The sequence below is a fragment of the Equus asinus genome, chromosome 23 (assembly GCF_041296235.1).
Source record: "Equus asinus isolate D_3611 breed Donkey chromosome 23, EquAss-T2T_v2, whole genome shotgun sequence".
Classification (NCBI taxonomy): Eukaryota; Metazoa; Chordata; class Mammalia; order Perissodactyla; family Equidae; genus Equus; species Equus asinus.
In genome coordinates, this window is record NC_091812.1 from 53,722,536 (window position 1) to 53,747,800 (window position 25,265).

General features: G+C 41.1%; 1 protein-coding gene across 5 annotated transcripts in view; it reads right to left on the reverse strand.

Annotated features, from left to right (window-relative positions):
- Window positions 1–401: 401 nt before the first annotated feature.
- LOC106824796 (cyclin-dependent kinase inhibitor 2A-like) overlaps window positions 402–25,265 on the reverse strand; it is a 32,043-nt gene continuing 7,179 nt past the window's right edge. For 3 of the 5 annotated variants that reach the window (XM_044756886.2, XM_044756887.2, XM_044756885.2), the window contains 2 exons: window positions 3,281–3,587; window positions 402–663 (listed from right to left, as the gene is read on the reverse strand). In XM_044756886.2, coding sequence (XP_044612821.2) covers window positions 653–663; window positions 3,281–3,584 — 315 coding nt within the window. In that variant the 5' untranslated portion in view covers window positions 3,585–3,587 and the 3' untranslated portion in view covers window positions 402–652. Of the gene's footprint in view, window positions 664–3,280; window positions 3,588–6,981; window positions 7,536–25,265 lie in introns of those variants that run through there. The other 2 variants (XM_014831295.3, XM_044756888.2) reach the window with 2 other exon arrangements.

The window sequence follows — 25,265 nt, forward strand, 5'->3', positions numbered from 1 at the left end:
TAGGAAACAAGGCTGTCTTTAATTCAATGAAATTGGCGTTAAAATTTCTAGTCATGTCTTTGTGTGTTTATTAGTTGATGTCTGTTTCCCTCCCACAATACCCCTGGCACGGTGTTATAATAATTGCTCAATAACTGTTGACTGAATAAAATGAGTAAGCGAAAGAACACATTTTTTTTTTTTTAAAAATTGAGCCTTGGCTCTGCCATTCGCTGGCAGTTTGACGCAAGAAAGGCCACGTAACCCATTTAAGCTTCGTTTTCCTGATTCACAAAACGGCTGTAAGAGCAACAGCACCTGGCTTTGCGAGGCTTGAAAGAGGAAGTGCCCGCATAGACGTGTTCTCAGAGGTGGGTGCTCCCTCCTGAAAACTCCAACCCAATGAAAAGGCAGAAGCAGTGTTGGTTTTTTACTTTTTATAACAACATATAAATGGGGCTTTAGGGGAAGAATCCATGCGAAGAAGCAGCATACAAAAAAAGCATTTTTTTAAAAAGCATTTTTTAAAAAAGTATTTTAAAAAGCTCTATTGGATAAATTGGAACTAAGCAGGGAACAACTGGGTGGGGCGGGATAGTTCTTATCTTCAAACTTCGACGATTGAAGATCCAAATGTGTCGAAGTGTCTCCGGATATCAATGATTGTTTAAAATCACTTAACGTCTGCAGATGACAGAAAGTAAAAAGGACATTAGAATCCAGAAGTCAAAGATGTGCGACCCCTCCCCCTCCTCTCTCATAGTCCCCCACTGGGTGCTCGAATTTATGGACAAGGTTCGCGGATGGCTTCGCCTGCATGGACACCTCCTCTCAGTATCCGTCAACCACAGCACAGGGTCGGTCCATGAGTCTGGACCCTGTCCGCCGCCTCCGCACTCCGGAGCCTCGCTGACCTCGCAGCGCGTCCCCTGCCCGGCTCGCTGCTCCGGGCTCGCCGGCCGCTCTCGAGCTCTGGGCTCGCCTGGGCGAGGGCAAGGAGAACGCGGGCGCAAGACCCCGCGCGGTGGCGAGAGGAAAACGGGTACATACATGAGGAGTGCCCAGTGCCTGCCACACACAACGCCAGGCGCAAAGACCTGAAGACGTCGCGTCGCCCTTTGCGCGTCACCGGACATCTCTTGCATCTCACGCCACTCATCGAACTCGCGTAACCAGAGGGAACCTCTAGCTCAGGCGCGACTCCGCAGTTTGTGAAACTTCGGTTCTAGTCCCATCGTCTCCCTCCCCAGACCCCTTCTCCCAAACCTGCTAATGGCTTCCTAACGTTTCTAGAACAAAATCCATGTACTGACCTAACATCCTTTCTTTGACCCACAAGGCCCCCGCATCATCCGCCCTCTGCCCTCCTCTCTGATCGTGTTGTGTACACGCTCCAGCCCGCCTTTCCGTCCTCCTAACCCGCCACTGTCATTCCCGCAGCAATCTTTGCACTTGAGATTTCTCTGCCTCCAGTGGCTAATCTCTTCCACTCTTTCTAAGATAGCCTCCCCTCCTAGTTACACTTCACTCTTGTCCATCACGTTGGTTTTACAGACTCACTCTCTGAAAATACACTGTGATATTTCTTAAAGTCTATTTCCCAGAATGTAAGCTCTATGAGGGCAGGACTCCTGTTTTGTCTCGTTCACGTTTGTGTCCCGCCTAGAACGGGGCACATCGTGTAGTAGGATTCTAACTAAAGAGAAAGAAGGAAGGAAGGAAGGAAGGAAGGGAGGGAGGGAGGGAGGGAGGGAGGGAGGGAAGGAGCAAGGGAGGGAGGAAGGCAGGCAAGATGTGAACTTGGGTTAAACATCTTAGGTTTGGTTTTAAAGGGTTTCAGTTTATTCTTTGGCTCCTCCCAGTTCTTGCTCCGCCCAACAGCCCTGTGACTGGGCCCTCGTCCTATGCTGCATCCCTGACGCACGCTTCAACTGGAGGAGGAAGAGGGTGGGCAGGCTCAAGGAGATCGCGCTTCTCAGACCCAAGGCGCCGCACTCGCCGCGCCTCCCAGCCGAGCGCCCATAGCGTGTCTCAGCAGTCTATCCTCCCAGGCTCCCCTAAGGCCCATGGAACCTAGTGCCCCAATTCTGAGCTAAAATAGGATAGATTTCAGCATCTTCAAAGTCGAGGTTTACCTTAAATATTCGTGTTAATATCGTATTTTGCTTCAAATATATATATTTTGATAATAAAATGGCTGCCCTTCAGAAAAAAAGAGTAAAGTTGGTAATTTAGGCAAGCAGGAGTGGAGTGCGGGGGGGGGGGGGGGGGGAGGGGGAGGGGGAGGGTGGAGAAGAAGGCCTTGTGGTCGTAGAAGGAGAAGGCAAGGAGGACCACATATCCATCTCCCTGTCTCAGCGATCTCGGAGAAACGGAAAGCTTAAGAGAGGGTCTCTGTTCCCCGGAGCACGCAGCAAATTCCGGTGTGTAGACTGCGAGGGTTGGAGAGGTCTCCATCCCACATCCCTCAGAAGCCCCGGGAGCGCTCTGGAAAACTCCACCGCATAGAGCGGCGAATCGGATTTAGTAGAATTTTGCAATGGAGCCAGGTATGACAGATCTCTGCCACATGATGCCACACACAAGTGGCTCTGGAAATCGCAGGACTGGTCCAGTGACCCACGTAAGCGAGTGGAGAGGCTAAGGGCAGCCGAATGGATGCAGTTAGCCAGCCAGTTGGGAAGCAGGGCCACTAGACCTCCAGCCTCGAGTCTTCAATGCTCCACAGTCTAGGCCTTGAGCTGCGGGCAGGTGAGTGTTTGGGGGTTGGGGGGCACGGTTTATGGGATGGGCTTTAGCGCGGGGACGCCCTTCTCAGGCTATTTCCTGTCCTCAGCCCTGGCGAGGCTGGAGACTGGGACTGTCCCACGGGGTGGCAGTGTGTGAGTTGAGGCAAGAGACAAGACCCTGCTCTCCCAGGACAAAAGTTCTCTTCTGAGAAGGAGCGCGCTGGGCTTTGGAAGCTGAGTTCAAATGCTTTCCTTTTTTAAATAATCTTGAGCAGAGGATTTTATTTTTTTAATTAATTTTTTTTGAGGAAGATTAGCCCTGAGCTAACATCTGCTGCCAATCCTCCTGTTTTTTGCTGAGGAAGACTGGCCCTGAGCTAACATCCATGCCCATCTTCCTCTACTTTGTACGTGGGACGCCTGCCACAGCACGGCTTGCCAAGCTGCGTCATGTCCACACCCGGGATCCGCCGAACCGGCGAACCCCGCCCCGCCAAAGCAGAACGTGTGCACTTAACCGCTGTGCCACCGGGCAGACCCCTGAGTTCAAATTCTTAAATCGGCCACCTCACCTGCGGGGCCTTCCGCGGGGTCGGTACCAGCGTGGCCACCGCCCTCTGTGCCTCCTGTGGCCGCGCGCAGGTACCGGGCAACCTCGCGGTGGCCCCGCTCCTCAGCCAGGTCCACGGGAAGGCGGCCCCAGGCGTCGCGCACGTCCAGCCGCGCCCCGGCCCGGTGCAGCGCCACCAGCGTGTCCAGGAAGCCCTCCCGGGCCGCGTCGTGCACGGGTCGGGTGAGGGTGACGGGGTCGGCGCGGTTGGGGTCGGCGCCGTGGAGCAGCAGCAGCTCGGCCACGCGGACGCTGCCCATCATCATGACCTGCGGGGGAGAGGAGAGTGGTGAGGACGAGGGCAGGTGGCAGGGGCAGGGTGAATTTCAAGGAAGGATTCACGAAGCCCCCACCCTGCGCAGACACCGGTACAAGCCAGAGGGTATCTGGTTACTCTTTTATTTGCTTTCAGTTACCAACTCTCTTAGCCAGTTCTCCTACCCATTTCACTTTTCTGTACACAGTAAATTCCATTATATTCTCCAACCTATGCGGAGTTCCACCCACACACACAGCACTGCCAGAGGCATGACAACAGTGAAGGGATGAGGGACAAACTGGCTTTTGCTACAGCCTAACCTGTATTTTCCCCTCATTTTGATATAAAATTACGTAAGGCCCAGAGATTTTGTATGGTTCATTGTTGTATATTCAAGCCCAGAATGTGGAAATTGTTAAAAAGTGAAAATGGGAAAAAAAAACCCCCCAAAATCTCAATTCTTGCAAAACTTTTAAGGTACCTTTAGCTTCCCAGCATGTTGAACTTGAATTTTTTTAAAGACAAAATGAGAAGGTTTGTGTAACCAGCCCTAGAATTCCTTCCTATGGTAACTAAATAATGCCCCCCCAAAGATGTCTACTTCCTAACACTCGAAAACTGAATATATTACCTTGCATGGCAAAAGGGACTTTGCAGACATGATTAAAGTAAGGATTTTGAGGGAGATTAACTGGATTGTCAGGGTGAGCCCAATGTAGTCAGAAGTTTCCTTAGAAGAAGGTTACAGTCAGAGAGAAGACATAAGAATGGAAACAGAGGTCAGAGAGAAGAAGCAGGGGCCATGAGCCAAGGAATGTTGATGGTCGCTAAAAGCTGGACAAGGCAAGGAAATGGATTCTACCTTAGAACTTCCAAAAGGAATGCAGGCCTGTGGATCCATTTCAGATTCCTGACCTCCAGAACTGTAACATAATAAATTTATCTTGGTTTAAGCCACTAAATTCGTGGCAATTTGTTACAGCAGAAATAGGAAATTAAGACACTTCCAAAGTTTACACCTTGGAAGTTCATTAAACTGGAGGTGCTCACCTCATTTAGTTCCTAAATCATCTTTGAGACAAAGCCATCACCAAAGAGGAATTTTTAAATAGTGTCCACAGCAACCTTGCAATTTAAGTGTTGCAAGGTGGGTGGTGGTGGTAAAAAATTCTTTTTTAGGATAACCATTATTTGGTTATATTGGCTGGTTGATAGTGACTGAATAAAGAGAGATTACTTATTTTTAGTTACAGTCTGTATTAAACATGAATTGCTTAATTTGTCCAAACCAAGGAACCATAATAAATCATACTATGGCTGTTGATTCTTGTCCTGGAGAAAGTGAAACTGATTTAACTTTCAAAAAGACACAGAGAGCAATAGAGAGAAAAAAAGACAAGATATAAATAAAGCAAATTACAGCTACAGAAAGAAAGAAAAACTATTGCAGTGCATTAGAACAATGTACTGTTTTAAAAGAAAAACTGGGAAAACTTTCACAGTATTATTAACTACTTATTTACACCAGATTTCTAATAGATTATGGAATCAATAATCTTTTGGGAGCATTATTGTAAGTGCCAGAGCTAATATATACATGTCTAAAACCATGTCTATACAACCTCCATATCTCTATATAGTGCAGGTGAATATAATAGATGAAAATAGGATAAACAGAATATTTATACAATGAAGTCCTACATCTTGGACATAAAACTGCTTTTAAAAGTTTTTATTATATTTTACAGTATTAAAGACTGAAAAGTAATGCAATGTTATAAACCAATATGACCTCAATAAAATAATTGAAAAAAAGACTGAAAAGTAACCTAACATTTAAATATTTAAATCATAATAGCAGCCCAAAGCAAAAAGAAAATGAATCAGTTAAAGGAATATTTATAGGGTACTTAAATCCATTTGATAAGACATTAAATTTAATTTAGTAATTTAAAATAAACTATTAATAAAATATAATAATACATAGTAGCAATTTCCATAAACTAAGTATTTTTACAGTAAACACAAATTTGGTTGGGGTCCTAAACCAAAATCATGCCTCTTTTTCCCTAGGCTCTTATGCTTCCTATTTTAAAAATTGTGAAAACTAATTATCCAACTTTCTTTTTTCCTTTTGTATTTAAACCAATGAGGTCTCTTCTAACACATTCCAGAACTGCAAGTCCCAACTCCCAGTGTCCATGCTGCTGGCAGAATGTTTGAGATCAAATTCTGAACCATGCTTTCATTACCTCTAAAGGACTCATGTCAATCTTCTACCCTCACGAGACCTCTCTGGTCTCAACACCTCTTCACACTTCAAATCCCAAATAATCTCAAGTTTTAAGGCATTTTGGTTTTATTTTTCTATCTGTATTTTAAAGTGTATGGAATCTATCTTATGTAGCATAGTTCTAAGAAAGGAAGATTCACTTTCGAAATTTCTGAGGTTCCAAATGGACTTACTTTCCTTTGTCTTGTTATACCGGAGTTTTTGCAATGTGCCTTTGTTTCCCACAACTTTTATTTTTCAGAATCAGAAATGATTATCGACGCTGGGAATAAAACTAGGGTAGCGACTACCAAGAAAAATTCGTTTTTAGCCTGAGATTTAGGAAGCTAGTGAGGGCGAACAACAAAAAAGAACACACGACCGCTCCCCCTCCCCCCCTGGAATGGGGGGGGAGAACCGACATTTCTCAAAATTGAGGAATTGAGAACTCTATCCCACACAAATTCATCTCTCTCAAATAAGCTAAAAATAGCCAAAAAATAGGAGATACCTCCAAAATGGCAATTAAATTGATATTACTTCAGGCTAGGTCAAGCTGTTTTTCTTCATATACGTCTGTCTGTATTTCCTATTTTCTCACACGCCTATATTTTCCCTAGTCAGTTAAAATAAAAGTAAACACAATATGTAGTTGCTTCTGAATAATTTCAATCGACATTTATTCCAACATATATAGTAGTAGATTTCCACTGAAATCTCCCCCTTGGAAGGAAGACGATCAGCTGCATTCAGGAGTCTGTGAGTTCGGAGCTAAGCCGTCCCAGAAATCTCACATTTCTTTAAAATCTTGCGTTTTATTTGAAACGTTCGTACATTTTATGCCTGATAAAGAACACATCTCAGTCTATATTAACACAAATAGGCTCTCCCCTCCAGCTCTTCCCGCTATTATAGAGCTCTGCACCCCACGTGCCTCCTCATTCCTCCCGTGGCTTCCTGAGCCCCCGCGGCGTCGCCGTGGAGTCCCCGACTCCAACCATCTGAAAACGGCCCAGGAAGACTCCCCTTCACAGGGAATCTAAACGTTTATCTGGCTCCGACTCCCTTGCAAACCTCGTCCTCTAAAGCCGCCCCCATCTCCTCCTCCAGCACGGCCGACCGGCCGACCCACCTGAATCGGGCTCCGACCGAGACGGTTCAGCGCGTTGGGTGAGGTCCCGGCCTCGAGCAGCGCCTGCACCAACTCGACCCGGCCCCGGGCGGCGGCGGTGCACAGCATGTCGGCCAAGAGCTCCGTGCTGCTCCCCATCGCTCGCCCCTCGCTCTCTCCCCTCCTCCCGCCGCCGTGGAGAGCCAGCGGCCCGCCCCAGCCTCTCGTGACCAGCCCGCCCCTGCGCTCTCCTCCGACGGAAGCGGCCCCCAGACTCGGCCTCTCGACTCCCCCGGCGGCAGCGCCGTTCATGTGTTCTCCGAGGAGGCATCCTAGGCTCGGCACGCGCTGCAGATGTCACCCCCCCGTGAAGTTGCCCCTCGTGGGGCCTGTGCTGTCACGGCTGGGTGGCTCACCTGGGGGAACCCGCCAGAAGCAATCCGCGCCAGGAGGCCGAGGAGGTGGAGGGGGGAGGGGGGAGGGGGGAGGGGGGAGGGAGCCCTGGCCCCCCCTCGTCCCCCGCCCCGCGTCCCCGCCGCCCCTCCTCCCCACGCTGCTCTCCCCACCCCAAGAACAGGCGCACGCGGGGCTCGCGCGAATTGACTTCACTAAGGCGCAATTTCTCCCTTGTTTCCTTCCTCCCCTGTACAACCCCCTCGCATTAGAAAGCTGCACGGGATTTCTAACTGCCATCTTCGAACCAGGGGGTTTGAACTTATAGGCAAAGTATTGCTTCCTCTTTTAATCGGAAGAAACGGCCGGCCGGCCGAGGATCGGTATCACGGTGATTCTGAGGCTTCCCTTCTTTTCAAGGACACACCCCTTCTTCACCCCTCCACACTTGGTTTCTCCCGCCGGGTCCACTACGTCTGAAATGCGAACTCAAATGCGTTCCTTTTGGAAAGTCTGCCAGCCTGCAGCTTGTCCCCTCCCCCTGCCCACACACGTGTGAAACATGTCCGGAGAGAGTGTTTTCTAGACTCGTGCAATGTTTGGTACTAGTGCCTGGTATAAGGGCTGGCCCCAGAAGATGAGGTCTAATTAACAGGGATGGTGGAGATTTCTGCCCATAAGCAGATAGGAAAGTGGAAAATGGGTCATTGGGCTGGTAATCTCCACTTTTTTTTTTTGACGTGTAATTGACATACAACATTATATTAGTCTTAGATGTGCAACATAAGGATTCAACATTTGTATACATTGTGAAATGATCACAATAAGTCTAGTTCCCATCTATTACCATATAAAATTATACAAAAACCTTTCTTCTAAGAACTTTTAAGATTTACTTTCTTAGCAACTTTCAAATTTGCAATATTACAATATTATTGACTATAGTCACCATGTTATACATTACATCCCCATGACTGACACTTTTTAACTGGGAGTTTGTACCTCTGGGTCTCCTTCACTCCGTTTGCCCACCCCTAAACCTCCCTCCGCTCTGGAGACCATCAGTCTGTTCTCTGTATCTATGACTTTTGTTTTGTTTGCTTGTTTGTTGTGTTCTTATACTCCACATATGAGTGAAATCATACAGTATTTGTCTTTGTCTGACTTACTTCACTTAGCACAATACCCTCAAGGTCCATCCATGTTGGTGCAAATGGCAAGATTTCATTTTTTTTCTTTTCTTTTTTAAGATTGGCACCTGAGCTATAACATCTATTGCCAATCTTCTTCTTTTTTTTTTTTTTTTACCTTCTTCTTCTCTCCAAAGCCCCCCAGTACATAGTCGTTTATTCTAGTTGTGTGTGCCTCTGGTTGTGCTATGTGAGACACCACCTCAGCATGGCTTGATGAGCAGTGCCATGTCCGTGCCCAGGATCCAAACCAGGGAAACCCTGAGCCACCTAAGTGGAGCACGTGAACTTAACCACTCAGCCATGGCGCAGCCCCAAGATTTTATTCTTTTTTATGGCTGAGTAGTATTCCATCGTATATATACCACATCATCTTTATCCATTCATCCGTGAATGGGCACTTAGGTTGTTTCCATATCTTGGCTATTGTAAATAATGCTCCAATGAACATAGGGGTGCATATATCTTCTTGAATTAGTGGGGTTTTTTTTCCTTTGGATAAATACCCAGAAGTGGAATTGCTGGATCATATGGTAGTTCTATTCTTAATTTTTTGAGGAACCTCCATACTGTTTTCCAAAGTGGCTGCACCATTTACATGCCCACCAACAGTGCACGAGGGTTCCCTTTTCTCAGCATCCTCACCAACACCTGTCATTTCTTGTCCTTTTGATAAAAGCCATTCTGGCAGGTGTGAAGTGGTATCCCATTGTGATTGTGATTTGCATTTCTCTGATGATTAGTGATGTTTAGCATCTTTTCATGTGGCTGTTGGCCATCTGTATGTCTTCTTTGGAAAAATGTCTATTCAAATCCTCTGGCCACTTTTTAATTGGGTTGTTTGATTTGTTGTTATTGAGTAGTATGAGTTCTTATATATTTTGGATATTAACCCCTTATTGGATATATGATTTGTAAATGTCTTCTCCCATTCAGTAGGTTGTCTTTTTATCTTGTTGATAGTTTCTTTCACTGTGTAGAAGCTTTTTATTTTGATGTAGTCCCACTTATTTATTTTTGCTTTTGTTGCCATTGCCTTTGGAATCAGATCAAAAGAGAAATTCCAAGAGCAATGTCAAGGAGCTTACTGCTCCTTGTTTTATTCCAGGAGTGTTATAGTTTCTGGTCTTATATCACATAGACTCCATTCTTAATAAATAATTCATCCTAGACCAGAAAAAGTGCTCAACACTCTAGAGGCAGAGTTGCATAGTGATCAGAGACCAGGCTCACACACTGTCCTGGGGCCACTCCTCTCCATCCCCCTATACCTCTCCTTCCTACTGGAAAGATCTTACAATTTTCTTAGTTATAAAACAGGGGGCTATGGGCTGGCCCAGTGGCCTAGTGGTTAAGTTTGCATGCTCCACTTCAGAGGCCTGGGGTTCCTGGGTTCAAATCCTGGGCACAGACCTACACACCGCTCATCAAGCCATGCTGTGGCAGTGTGCCACATACAAAAAATAGAGGAAGACTGGCACAGATGTGTCAGCTCAGGGCCAATATTCCTTACCAAAACCAAACCAAAACAAACAAACAAACAAAACACCAGGGAGCTGAGTGGTCCCTACTTCGTGGGACTGTCGTGAGCTTTAAAGGAATTGATGTACATATAAGCATTTAGAACAGTGTCACACATCCTAAGCTAATACCTGTTAGCTCTTACACTATCCATTTGGAGGATTCTCTTGCAATCTTGTTGTGGGGCATAGAGAAGAAAATGCTTTGGATAGAATTATTGATAGTATATAAAAGGGAAGGCCAAGAAGAACTGGATCACTGAAAAGATGATGGACACCTCCACCACCCTCAGATGTAATGAAAAGTTAAACAGAACTAAAAGCATAACAAGTGAAAGAAAATCCAATAAGGTTCTAAATTCTTCCTGTGGTTATGACTTTTACACTCTTAAAAAATATATACTATTTTTTTTAAAAATGGATTACTCAGGCTTTGCTGATGCCTTAAGCATATGCTTAGTCTGCCTACTAGATAACCGAGCTCTATTTAAAAGGTATGTTTCAATTCCTGGTTAACTTCTCTTGAAGATCCAGGATACCTGAGTTTACTTTCAGTTGCTTTAACTCAGGCAAAATATGAAGTTTTAAAATGATGCCAATTAAAACACTGATGGGATATCAAATCTGTTATAAAAAGGTGCTGTGCATTGCTGTACTATCTATATTTTCCTCTAGATACCTTTCAATTATTGGGACAACAGTGGCATGGAAGATTCCAACTGTGGTAGAGAACATAAAATTCTTTTAATGGAGCTTAAGGTATTGATAGGAAGGAGGGAACAGATTTTCCTTCTAATACGTCTGGCTTTTGGATCAATATCAAAATTCGCTTCCATCACTAAAATAATTGTTCTTAATTTTGGGGCAAGGGCAGTAGGCCCCTTTGGGAATCTGTGGAAAGCTATAGATCCTCTCCTCAAAAAATAAAGTATGCAGTAATTTTTTAAAAAGTGTGTTCACTTGCACATGTATTTCTGAATATAACCTACAGGGAATTCAGAAATTCATCTAAAACTCCACTATGGATCCCTATATCAAGAACTCTTTAAACTCTCATGCAATATATTGGACTGTTCTTGAAGGACAATGATGGGCAATAGGACCATTTAAAAACATCCCTTGGGTGCCTTATATACAGACATAGACTTGGCTTCTCCCAAGAACAGGTTTTAGACATGTGTACCTTACCAGCTCCAGCACTTGCAGTAGTTTCCAAAACATTATGGCGTCCTTGGGTGTGGCCTCTTTGTTGTGGAAATTGACCCAATACTCCATTAGAAATATTGCATGAAAAGTAGTTAATAAGAGTGTGAAAGCTTTCCTAGTTTTGCTCTTAAAGAATCTACGATACTCCCAATTTGCCCATCCATATCAGCTCAGACCTGAGGCACAAAACCTCAGAAGAAATAAAATGTAAAGCCCAGGATCCCAGTGCTGGTTATGCCAGCCTCAGAAGTCCTCGCATGTAAAATGGAATCATAATATGTTTCATGGGTTGATAAATAAGATGATGTATGTCAAAGAGATTTTTAAATTTTAAATTTTGTGGGTTATTATCATCCCCAAACTCACTTTTCTTCTTCTCTGAGAAGGTCGTGGCCTTATTTAGGTTTGTACTGAGTTGGGAATTTTGAAAATCTATACTATGAAATTTAAACTTGTCTCACTTCTGATCAGTCTTTTAAGAAAAAAGATCACCATTGTTCATTCATTCAACAGGCTAAGAGGCTAAGGGTGGAGCAGGGGGCAGGGTAGGTGTTCAACGTGTGGGCTCTGGATTGGACTGCCTGGATTCAAACCTAGACTTTTCATTTAATTGCTCTACCACTTTGAACAAAGTTACTTAATGTATCCAGGCCTCAGTTTTCTCATCTGTATAATTGGAATAATAATAGTACTTGCTTCAAATAGTTGTTGTAGGGATTAAATGAGGCATTACATATAATGTTTGTGGAAGAGCAAAGAGAAGCAGAGGGTAACAGAAGAAAATAAAAGGGAACCAAACTCATTCTGGTGGCTTAGGCTTCATGGATGCTGAAAGGTAACGCTGGTCTTGAAGAAAGGTGTAGGAGTATAGAGCTGCAAAAGAAGGAGAAGGATGTTACAGACAGAGGTGAGAGCATGTTCAAAGACACAGAAGTGTGGGAACACTGTGTGAATTACTTCCCAAGTAATTCACTGGGATGCATGGTGTATGGTGAAAAGCTGGAAAAACAAACTCTGGAAGAAGAGCCTGCAAGGGCTGCCCAGATTGTCAGAAGGAAAACCAGGAGTGAATAGGATGGCAAAGAAGTGGGGGACACTGTGTGTAAACTACTCTTTCACAGCTTAACTGTGGTAGTTCAAGGTGACACATGGTAAATGGAGGCAGAGGGAAGGAGGAAGAGACCTGAGCACACACATACCTTGAAGGAAAACTGCCAGGTAAAGAGAAGGAAAGCTAGAAGAGAAAAAAGTGTAATTGAGGTCACAGGCAAGATAGGGTATTTATTTTTTTTTTCCTACCCTGGTCACTCTCTGGCATCTTAGGACCCAGACACAGCTGTCCAGAAGGCCCTGGTGTGGGGCAGATGCCCAGCCCTCGGTTTGGAACCAGGAAAATGCCCCCTTACATGACAGCTTAGGTGGAGCAGATCATGCCAGGGTCTATTCATCATGTCTGCCTGCAGCGGCCTCCACTGGGTGCCAGGGCTGTCTGTTCGTCTTGTTGGCTGTCTTGTGGGCTGGGGTGGGGTGATGGTCTGGGAGTGTGTGTGTGCATGTGTGCTTGGTTGTGTAATTCTGCATTATAGACCTAAGAGTCTGAGTTTCTCTGTCTATGAGTATATAGATTATGCACATGAGTTTTCCCTGTGTGTCTATGTATATTTTAAGTGATGTATTTCTTTTTTTTTTAATTGAGTTAATGATAGGTTACAATCTTGTGAAATTTCAGTTGTACATTAACGTTTGTCATTTGTATTGTAGGCGTACCACTTCACCCGTTGTGCCCACCCCCCACCCCACCTTTCAAGATAGGGTATTTCTGAGGACCTGTGGTCCCTAAAAAGTCAGGAAGAAATGGAATGCAAGGCACAGGGAATGGTCATAAATTTGGACACAGGAGATACAGCTAGATTTGAGAAGGGAGAAAAAGTCAGGGCAGGGAGGAAGTTGAAGTACTTCCTTCCATGAATGAAGAGGCTGGCTTGTTTGCAGTGGGGATAAGATGGTGAGTAAGGAAGTGAGAGTGGTGAGTGTTTAGAAGAATATCTGTGATGAGGAGAGAGGGATGGGCCGAGCAGGACTTAGAAGTCTGAAGAACCCAGATGAGGGGGGAGATCATGGCACTATGTGACCACCTGACTATTTCATTTAAACTAAAGAAAGCCTTGCAATGGTGCTACTTCAGAAACTCTACAAATCAGAGTAATTCTAGATATGACTATTAATTTAACACCAGAAAGAGACAGACCGTTATTGAGAAGGTAGTATTCTGAAAACACATTCTGGTTCTGCTATGGCATTGCAGGATTGGCAAGTTACGATATGCATGATATGCAAATATATTACATGATAAACAACCTTACTTCATTGGGAAAACAAGAGGTATTGGAGAAATAGCTCTGGATTGGGACAAACTGACAGTCCTGATGTATCTAATGAACCGCATTTTGACTGTGAAATCCTTTGAGACTATTTTTAGCTTCAATGTCCATATCTTTAAAATGGGCTCTATCTTGCTCTATCCCTTATACCTCATGAGGTTATTATATCAAGTGAGACACACACAAAAGCTGTCTTAAAAGCATACATCTCTTTAACACATTCAATATTAGTATTGTTATTAAACAATGGTTCAAAATATCGTTTGAGGTTAAAAATAAAATATACATACATAGACTATCTCTGGAGAGATACAGAAAAGTCTGTTAACTGTGGGGAGAGGAAATGTGGAACCCAGTTCACTGAACTGAACCCTGAGACTTTCTTGTCACATTCTGCAACTTGTATTTCACATGCTGCAAGATTTGTTTGAATTTTGTACTATGTGCACATATTAGTCATCCTAATTAACTAAACATAATAAATTTCTTAGACAAGAGTTGCTTTTCTGGAAACCATCATTCATAACTTTATTTGACAAAGAGTGACTGGGAACATACCATATGTCAGGCACTTGACTTTAAGTTGTGGATACAAAAAAGGAAGGGGCCTCAGTCAAGAGGGTGTATTGGTAACAACCATCAACATGTATGCCTCTCTGGAGGAGAAGGGTGGTCTTGAATTGGGATGCGCTCTTGAGGGGAGCCTACATTAACAGTATGGAAGGGGGAAGATGCATTCTGATAACTGACACCTCAGACCTGTGTTACCAGGAAAAAGATGCTGTATTCCAGGGTCTGGAGAGGATCCCATAATTAAGGAGAGTTCCTTAGGAAATAGGTTATCAGAGCAAGGTATGCAGCCAGTAATGGAACTTCTGGACATAGCTGGGTGAAGCGTGAACAGATGGGCTCTAGGATAGAATGCTGGGTGCAGTAGAGGATTATTTGAAGACTGAGGCAATGGAAGAATAATTTCATGCCCGCCTTTGAATTTGGAAAGAGTTAATAACATAAGGAAGAGAGGGCCCCAGGCCTAACCCAACCACCTATCACCCTGAGCAAGTGATACTTTATTCTAACTTCAATATTCCCATCCACAAAGTGGGCACAATAACAATTGTGCATCAGGAGGCTGTTGTTCAGCCAAGAAACGTGCCCCTCGAAGTGCCCCTGGGTAAGAATTCTGAGGGCTCAGTGTCCAACCTGGGCATTTTAAGTGAGAAAGAAGGACTTTCTTAGGTGAAACATGGCAAAGAATGCAAGGTATTCCTTAGTTATTTATTTTTCCACAAGGAGAAAAGGTAGCTTCAGCATGAAAGGAAGATCTCTGAGAAATCAGAGCAGACCTCCGAACGGGTTTGTTGAGAAAAGGGAATGTGTCCCCAAGATTAGATCTATGGGAAATTCAAGATGGATGATGTTTCCTTGTTCCTTTTACTATTCTCTAAATTCAATTCAATACAGCACAATTATTGAGGGTTTGCTATGAATAAGGCACTCTTTTAGGGACTCTGTGACATCTCTGTTCACTTAGAATTATTGGAAAATTTCTCTTCCTGCACAAACAGGACTTTGGCAAGGAGCACAAAACTCAAAATGCCTCAATATACTATAAACCTGATGCATAATTATAGGCAAGTTACAATTTCTGGATCTCAGTTTCCAAAATATTACCTAGGTATAGAATCTGCAATACCTATCATCATCTTCTCAAGATCACTTTGAGGATAACTTAGAAGGGTATTACATGTTATATAGCAGATGTCTTTTCTAAATTGTGTGCAAAACAAATATAATTTTAAATCTATAAAAGAGTTTACTATTAAAAGTATCTCTAGAGTGGACTCTCGTGAAATGAGCAATCTTTGCACCTCATGAAAACAATCAGTCATCTAACTCAACCGTTTTGTAAATGTCTGCTTTTGTGTATCGAGAAGTATCTTATGGTGAGTCACTTAAATCTATTTTGTGGCTATTTGGCCAGTTGATACAGCTAATGATTAGCACAGTATGTGTGTGTATGTGTATATATTTATGGTATGTATTTGTGTATGTATGTGTATAATTTGTTTATATGTACACATATTGAGAATGAGCCTCATCCTGAGGCTCACAATAAGTAATAAGGCATATAATTAGAAGAGACAGACAGACAGAAATAGAGACAATAGGAAATTCATTCAAAGTTGCTAAGAAAATCATAATGGCTACCATTTATGTGACAAGCATTAAGCAGCTTTACATATATCATTTCTAACCCAACAACTGTCCTGTGGGATAGAGAGTATTACCTTTCCTTCATAAATCAGAAAAAAAAAAAAAGCCCAGAGTGCTTAAGTGACAGTGAACAAGGAGATGGAATTCACACCCAAGGTTCTCAGTTCTGTTTGAGTGCGAGGTCCACACTGTCTTCCTGTTGAGTGATGCACAGTGCATGGGGGACAGCTCAGCACTGCTTCCTTTTCTTGAGAAGTGTGCCCTCAAGCAGATCGCAAATCCTGGACCAAGGTGACAGGAGCTCTACTTTCAGGAACTACTGTACTTCTGTGTGATTATTCTTGGGTAATAATACACATAGTGATAGAAATTTGGATCTTAAAGTTCCCTCAAAGTCACTTAATCCAGTCCCATAATTTTTGAATGATTTTTAAAAATTATAGTTCACATATGTATAAAAATTTTAAGGAATGAGCTGCATAAAGAAAATGAAAAATTATATTACCCACAAGCAATAACTGTTAACATTTTGAAATATTTCTTGTCTTTTTTCTTGCTCAGGTCTTGTGGATCTAATACAATTTTGAAATGAGTTTTTCCTCTCACGTATCATTAGAGCATTTTCCCAAATTCTTCAAAATCACATCATAAATACTACTTTTAACAGCTGTAACACATTCCACTGAAAAAATGTTATAATTTACTTAATAATGCCCGTTGTCAGATATGTAAGGTGTTTCTAATTGCTACAATTGATAGTATTGCAGTTTTTCAGAGTATAAGGCTCTTGACACATATTGGAAAACTGCTTTTCAAAAAGCTACCCCTTTGATTTATAGATAAGAAAATGGAGGTACATTGCCATGGTTACCCAGTTAATACATGTTTACTGCAGATGTTGAACTCAGTCTTCTCTCCACATTTAGTCTGTGGTCACAGCTGACTTGGACTCTGACTTGGAGAGGTGTGGTTGCTGAGAATGTCAACCATATCCTTAATAATAATCTTGGAGGAAACACAAATGCAGCATGGGTAATGGGAACATCCCAGTCTTTACACTCAGACCTAATCCTTCATGTACCAGCTCTGGGGGCTTAAATAAATTATGGAAACTTTCTGAGCCTCCATTTCCCCACCTCTCAAAGGGAGGGGTCACCTCTCATAGGGTTACTATAAGGAATTAAGAAAGTCAGATATATAAAAATCTAGGCACGTAGTAGGCTCTCCATAAATCAATTTAGTTTTTTTGATAATAAACATGACATTTACTAACATGTTATTCATTTAGGCCATCAAAGTCATTCCTCTTGGGTATTTTTTTGATTATGACTGTACATTCTGGCAGGTATCTGTGGTTTGAACCAGCAAACTCCCTCCCAAAAGGTGTGATTAGTTCTGTCTTCTTTGAATTCTAACCCCCTGAAAACAGAGCTTCTTTGTGATAAACTTGACTGTGTTATAGCAAGAGAACTTCCACAAAAATCTTCATTAAATCATGGGAAGTGACAATGGAGTGTGTCACTGTTCAATGTTTCCTCTGCATTCATTGCCACCCACCACCACCCCTTGGTGTGCAGTTCAAGTAGGAGGTACAATGGGGAAACTATAGGCAAAATTGAGGGACTGTGAAGTTTACCTGCTCTAAACCTCTATTCCCAACTTCCCTCTCTTTCCTCCTTGCTGGGATAGATTTTCTCCTTTCAAATACATGTTGCCTTCTAAATTGCTAGCCATGAAGACATGTAATATTTCATTTCTGCTTATGCTGCTGACACATGTTTGTGCTATGAGAATGCAGATACTGTTGAAACTCACGTAGAAGTGATATTGTATTCAGTTTTCACTCTTGGGGTTGGGGGTTGACTGTTCATGGTTGACTGAATGGCTTTAATGATGATTTAGGATAGCATAATTTCAGGGGAATCATCTATGTTGAGGCTTTCCTCTTCAGATGGAGAACTGGTTGCCTCCCTTCCCACAACTATCCTTTAAAGTAGCCTGACTTCTTGGGGCTCTCTAGTTTTACTGATATATTCAGTTTTTCCTTTTTTTTTTTTTTTTCCCTGCCTTTCCTGGACTTCTGAGAGTTCTGAAGCCAAACTCTCCTCTGATGTTGTGAAAGATCATAAGAAAAGTTTCTTGTTTTGGACCACTCTTCCTCAGGTCCATTCTTCACCTAATATGGGATTAACTTCCCCTGGAAGGAATCAACTTCATGATGAATATACACCAACCCTGAATAAATCAGGAAATGCTTCCTATTCATGTTTTAGCACTTTCACTTACAGAGTTAACATTTCCACTCGTGTTTTCATTTGAGTCTCTGGGTTGAGGGTATAGTTTCATGTTTTTCTGTCTTTGGTTAAGATTATAACTTCCATACTTCATTTTTTTAAAGGCAATGATAACAGAATACACTTTATGTTTACTCTGCACCAATTGTATACACCCAAGTCAATTTTGCCTTAAGGAAGTGTACTTAATATACTTTGTCTCTTTCATATCCTACTAAATGTGAGTAAGAATAATTGAAGGTCACCTTCCAAGGCAGACAAGGTTTTAAGGAAGACTTTAATGTTTCTGTCTCTCCTTCCATCACACACAAACACACACACACACAATTTTTTATAGTAAAGAACTTTTAGAAAATTCTGTGTTGAAAGTATTGATTTAGATATTAAGTCTGCAGTAACCATTCAGGAATTAAGAGACCATTACCTCAGTGCTCCCTCCAGAAATTATTATTCTGGGTTATTGAATTTTTTGATAAATTGAAGACAAGTTAATAACATTTTTTTCAGTTTTTTAAAAACTAATTTGATTTCTTATTTTCAAAAACAGAGGTTCATGAATATTGTTTGATGTCTATTTAATGACTGTGAATACTAGAAGAGTTTAGAGTCACACTGTAAAGGCCATCATATAGGGCTTCTGTACAGATGTGGGTAAAAAGGTAGGCAAATTTACATTGACTCTACATGACACCTTGGGATATGCCAGGGATTTAAGTAGGTGAATATATTTCTATTATGATAGTATATTCTTTAAAATGGAGCTCAAGAATTTCCAGGTACTCTGAATAATTAAATTCTAATTAAGTAGGTATTTACTATAAAAGTGAACTAATGTGCTTTTAAGGTCACAGTTTAATTAGGCACTTCAACAATAACTGACAAATGTGTGCCAATTGAAAGTTTATCTTTACATATATATCTTTACATATACTATTTTATCTAGTTCTCATTAGATAAATACTATAGGGTACCATCTCAGTTTTACAGATGAGCAAATGGAAACACTGAGTGTTTTAGGCACTTAGTCCCAACACCACACAGCTCATCGTAAGTAAAGGACACAGAATCTGTATTCCCCAGATCATGTATTCCAAGAAAGAGAATTTTCTACTTCATGTTTGAAGTGATTCATAGGTTTCCCATTTATTGCTCTTAAATCATAGTGGGAATAAGTTATTTATATTTAATTTACAAGGGAGTTTTGAATTAGTTTTATTCTGGGCAAGAAACAAAGTTAATATCTTTGTTTCATTATGAGATCAATGGCTTTTAGAGCCCATGAGGACACTTACATTATTATTACACTGCCTTATTTTTCAGAACTTTTTCATTCACTCAATCAATATATATTTATTGGGACACATGTGTCTGATGCTGAGTAAAACAGAGATCCAAAGGAGTTAAGCAACTTACAAACAGGAAGAGATGAAACTAAAACTCAAGTGGCAGTTATAAAGTGGTAAATGAGAGCATCTGGGGCATGAAGCACACCCAGTTCAATGATACACAGATCACTAGTCAAGGATTTTTCAGAGACAATGCAACAACTTATCTAAGCCTCAGTCTCCAGTCTATGAAATGAGAGAATAAAGTTCCTAAGACATAAGGATAATCTGACAATGAAATGGGATAATGTGAGTTGACAGACGCTACTACTGTTAAGCTCCACATAATTATTTTGGGGTAAGAGAGAAAGCAAATTTGACCATAGGCTTTAGGAAAAAAGTTTCAATAAACTTCTTTAGAAAATCTTACATGACATAAAAACTATTCAACTTCAGCTATGCAGCATGTAAACTGAATGGAGTAAAATTCAAAGTGGCCCATGTTATTTAGATATTTAACAATCATTTCAAAGTTAAAAGGTACAATTTGTTGTACAGGGTGGGAAAGATCTGCAATGGGTAGGGGGAGTCACTATTCTTTGGATAGCTGCTGTTTCTTTAAATTGGTTGAAAGAGTTGTACAATTGCTGAGTCAGAAGATCTGGCAGCCTGAAAGATTCAGAGCAAGAAAATGGTGGCACTCAAAAAAAAAAGAAAGCAAAACATAAGCTTTTTTCTCTAATACACTAGCAAAGTAATTGGTGGGACATTAGACAAATGGTAGTTTAAAAGTAGAAAAATTATGATTATAATTTGGAAGGCATAATATTTTAGTTTCTTTTATAATTGCAAATTATTTTTTAGCTTGCATTATTCATATATATTTCCTCTCTCATCAACGTGCTTTTACAGAGGCACAAAGACTCATCATTTTGTCCATAAGTGCTTTATTTCTGCTATGGCTACATTGTACTACGATTTTGCCTTGGTGTTAAATAAATATAATTTAAACCTGTGAAACACTTCTATGTTTTGTTTTTCCTCTCTTACATAATTTTAGGTTGTCATGTTGACCGACCTGGTTTCTGTTTTGGATAATAAAATGAAATGAAAGAAATTCCTTATTACTTATCCCTTTATCTATCTGTCTACCTGTCTAGCACCATTCACCCTATGTAAACAGGGGTAAGTGTACATAGTGTTTCAAAAAGATAAGATATCATAAATGTCTAATGTAGAAATTTTCTGTCTGGTGCTACAAGGTTTAACACACAAGTATATCCTGTTACATCCTTCCCCCTAAAATGTGTTCTGACCAAAAAAAATCTGGCATCTAAGAGATAATCCTTTCTAATTCAGATAAAAGATCACATAATAAAAGATTTCCTCATTTGGTAAAATAGCTTCTCCACTGATTACTCAGACTCTTGGTGTCCTTCCTGGGACCCAAACTGTGATTGACTGTAAAATTTTAAATCTTACCTAAAAGACTGGATCTCAACTTAAAAAAAATAAGGAAAAATAAGGTTAAAAAAGCAACATTGGCCATATTTGTTAAATGATGTCCCTACAAGCCACCTGTAACAGAATCCCCCTCAAATACTTATTTAAAATGCAGATTATTGGGACCTACAAGGAATCTACCGAATCAGATTTTCTGGAAGTGAGCCCCAGAAATGTGTATTTTAAACAGCAGCCCAAGTAATGATGCTCTGCTTTACTTCTTTGACTTCTCATTTCCCTCATGCTTAAATTAAGAAGGTAAAGCCATATTTATTTACATCACTCTGATTGCACGATTTTATTAGTTTCAATTTACCTAAGACTTTATATATCTTTTTTCATATAGTTCTGAACGTCTACAAAACCTTTCTTCATTTAAAAAAAAATCTCTACCGGCTTTGCAACTATTTAAATAAATTCTGAGATTTTTTTTTTTGAAGATGGAGGGGAAAACAAAGCTAGATGAAGAATTAAAGTCATTTGTGATAGAATATATCTTCATGAAGAAAGCCCTTATGTTACTTATAATACAAAAAAAAATCAACTTATTCTTTTTCAAAGAACCTCTGATGCATTGAAAATTTAAATCTTGTAGTTGGTGGTTTTTGGGTTTTCCCTTTTCTTATTTCTTTGTGATTATGTAGTTCTGCCTAGCTGCAACAATCATTCCAGGGCTCATGGAATAAACAACAGCGCTGACAAGCAGAGATTTTCTTCAATCCTCCCTTCTTTAAAAAATAAATGCTATTGACACCTAGGAAGTTCAACAATTGTAAATACACGTGGGATTGCTGAATACACATCGAAATAGCATGAATTAGGATATGGTGAATCTGCTGAGGTCCTAAATGGGTGGGCGTTTTCTAGGATGGAGCAGAGCCTTTAAAAGGACCTTCCTTCCCCTTACTGAACAAAGTATTTATTCCCAAGGTTGTCTCCATCAGTCTTGGCTTACTGTCATAGAGTTTGATCTTGTTTCAATACTTACTGAGGTTTTTTCATTCTAATAAATGATTTCATTTGAATGTTTTAACTGACCGGGACAGTTCTCAAACCTGAGGAAAGCTGCAGTATAAGAAGAAAACAGTTGAGAGGCAACATCACTGGAGAAAGACTATGCGCCATTCTCCATACCATCTTGCAGCCCAGACAGAAACAAAGAGGCTGAGGCCTTTCAACACTCTGGTCGCCACCTGGCGTGGAAGGGAATGGAATGGAAGAGACGCCATCTTGAAAGTGCACTTTCCCCACCGTCCCTCGGAGTGAACCTGACCCACTTCGCCCCCTCCCCTCTAGAAAAAAGGCCTAGCCAGTTCCAAGCTGGGGAGGCGACTTAGAGATGTCCCCTGTCATACCTTGCACCCCTCCCGAATCCACGAGGCCCACTCAGACTCCGCGTGCCCCCACCCCTTCTCCACCCATCAGAGCCCCAGTCCTGCTCTATGCATAACCCCTGGTCTGCAGTTACTGTTACTCTGATCAAGTCCTACTTGCAGAAATAGTTGGGGTGAGGGGCGAGGACCAGGGAAGGCTAAAAGTAGAAGGGGTGCGTTCGCGGAGTGGGGCGATACGCGGGATGGCGTCTAAACTCTTGCTGGACGGTCCTACCGCAGGTGCCAGTGAAATCTCCGGGATGCGCTGCGTCTCTAGGAATTAAGAGGGCGGGGAGATAAGGGTCCAGGAGGAAGGTCTGAGCTGGGAGGTGGGGAGGAATGTCCGAGAAGCTTTGAGTCTCACTTCCTACCTGTGGGCTCTCTCTGGGGTCCTGGGGGCGGCGAACCCCAGCCTGATGGCTTTGGGAGAGGACTTGTGAGAAGGGATCCCGAGAAGGGGGCACGTGCTGTGACCAGAGGCCTACCACTCAGGCGTCTGGGAAACAAACAGGAAGAGCTACGCATTTATCGTTGATTTACCGTTTACTTTAAAACCAACTACGTTGCGCACAGGCGCAGCGTGCGAGAGTCTGAAGTCAGAACTCTCTCGTGCTTTCCCCAGACCTTAAAGCCACCTTCTTATACATGATCCTTGCACAACTCAGGTTCCTCACCCTCTCTCATTCCCTCCCCATCTGATGCTTAGCAAGCTCCCCTTTCATCAGTAATGTTGCCATTCCTTTCAGTGGCAAAGGCTTTGAAAATAACACATATTTTTATTGGTGATTTTCATAGCACTTTGGAAAACTCAAAGGTATAACGAAGAAATTAAAGATCACCAGCCCCCATCCCTCCACCCTGAGGAAACCACTATAAATATTTTGGAACATAAAATGTGTGTGTGCGCGCGGGTGTGTGTAGAGAGAGGAAAAGAGGAAAAGCTAGAAAAATAATTGTTTACTGTTTTGAATCTTGCTTTTTAAAAAAATCACCTAACTTTATAATGTAATTATTTTTACATTCTATTAAATATGCTTCAAAAACATGATGATCTGTAATATTCCAGAGTTTTGAATATTCCAGACCATAATTCCAGAGTATAGTTGTACCACAGTTTAACAACTCCTCATTGCTAGAATTTTAGGCAATTTTCAATTTCTTGCTACTATTTACCTGTCTTTATTGATCTCTGTCAGAATCTCTCTTTCCTTAGGATGGTGCCTACATATAGAAAAACTGGATTAAAGTGTATGAATAGTTTAGGACTCCTTGATACATACTGTAAAAATGTCCTCGCCAGTGAGGCATTTAAGAAATGCATTACTCTCTTCAATCAATAAATAGACACAACATTAGTGACCAAGTATGTGAGAATCAGAATATAGAGAACTGTAGAGTTTTTTTTAAAGCTATTCAATACTACAATTTTATATTTACAAAATGAAACTATACTCACTGCTTGCATAATTTAAACTGTAGAAATAAAGCATCACAAAAACTTTTTATCAGGTTTGATTTGCTGCAGACAGAAGGATTCCCTGGCCAGGGTGTGGGGGTGGGGGGAGGTGTGGGGGTGGGGAGTGAGGTTGTTATGCTTCTCAAGAAGGTTTTAAAAGAGTAAAAACACTGGGCCAAATGTTTAGCCTTCCTTTAAGAAAGTATTTTTGAGATGACATGGACCGCTTAGTAACAGGAGTCATTCATATGTTGGGAAAATGGTTTAGCTTAACTCTGCCATGGTAGCTACTAGTGACAAACTAACATGTAATTAGCAGACCTGTAAAATATTATGGACATAGACAGCAATAGGCTATGTTATAGCTACCTTAGGATGACAATGGACTTTTCAAAATTCAAGAGCCCCCAAAGAAGTAAATGAATATTAAATCTTGATTTCATAATACAAGCTAGGTATCATGTACACATTAGGAATAATGATTTATGCTAACTGTACAGTGCTTACCTTGAGGGGACACTATGCTGTTAAAGGGGGAATAAAACCCTAAGAGTTCCCAAACAGCAGTAAACCAATAAATATATTAATTTCATAAAAATGTGACCTTTTTGTGAACATACTAACATAGAAGTAACAAATCAATTAATGTAATTCATCAGGCACGTGTGGATAAGAAACTAGCAATGTGGAATTTTATTATATATATTTTCCAGTCATATAAAAACAGAAAGTCATAATGAACATATTTGCAGAAACTTTAAAAATATGTTAAAATAATAACACCTTACATATTGCATTAATATTAAATAATCCATACAAGTTATTTTTCAGCACTATGGCTCTCAAGGAATTGTATGAGTCCCAACGTAATTACCATCCACATGTATTCTTAAGTCAGCATAAGCATAGATTTAATATATATTGATGTGAAATATATAATTAATATAATTTATAATTAATATTTCCAGATGTTTACATATGTGTATAATTTCACATATGAAGTTAGAGAACTGCACATATTATCAAGACATATTCTATTCTATCCAAGTTATATATTCTGTCTTCAGATAACTACTGAAAAATGGGCTTTTTGTAAGGTCAATGCATTTTTAAATAACTTTACACATGATTCCTGAAAATTAATTCCTAGCTAAATAACAAGAAATAAATGCCTACTTTCAATGAACCTATCCGTTTTATATTTTTGACATTTTATACAATAAATATACTATAAAATGAATATTTTCTCTACCTTAAAGTAATCACAATATTATATTGAATAAATCCTAAAATAGAAAACACATAATTATAGTATTTAATAGGTTAAAAATTTCTACCTTGTTACTATAGATTTCTGGAAGCAGCCCAATAATTTAAATAAAATAGCTTTATACAGAGAGTAATATTAACAACTCCGATTCTCAAAAAAATAGCTAAACGATTGCTA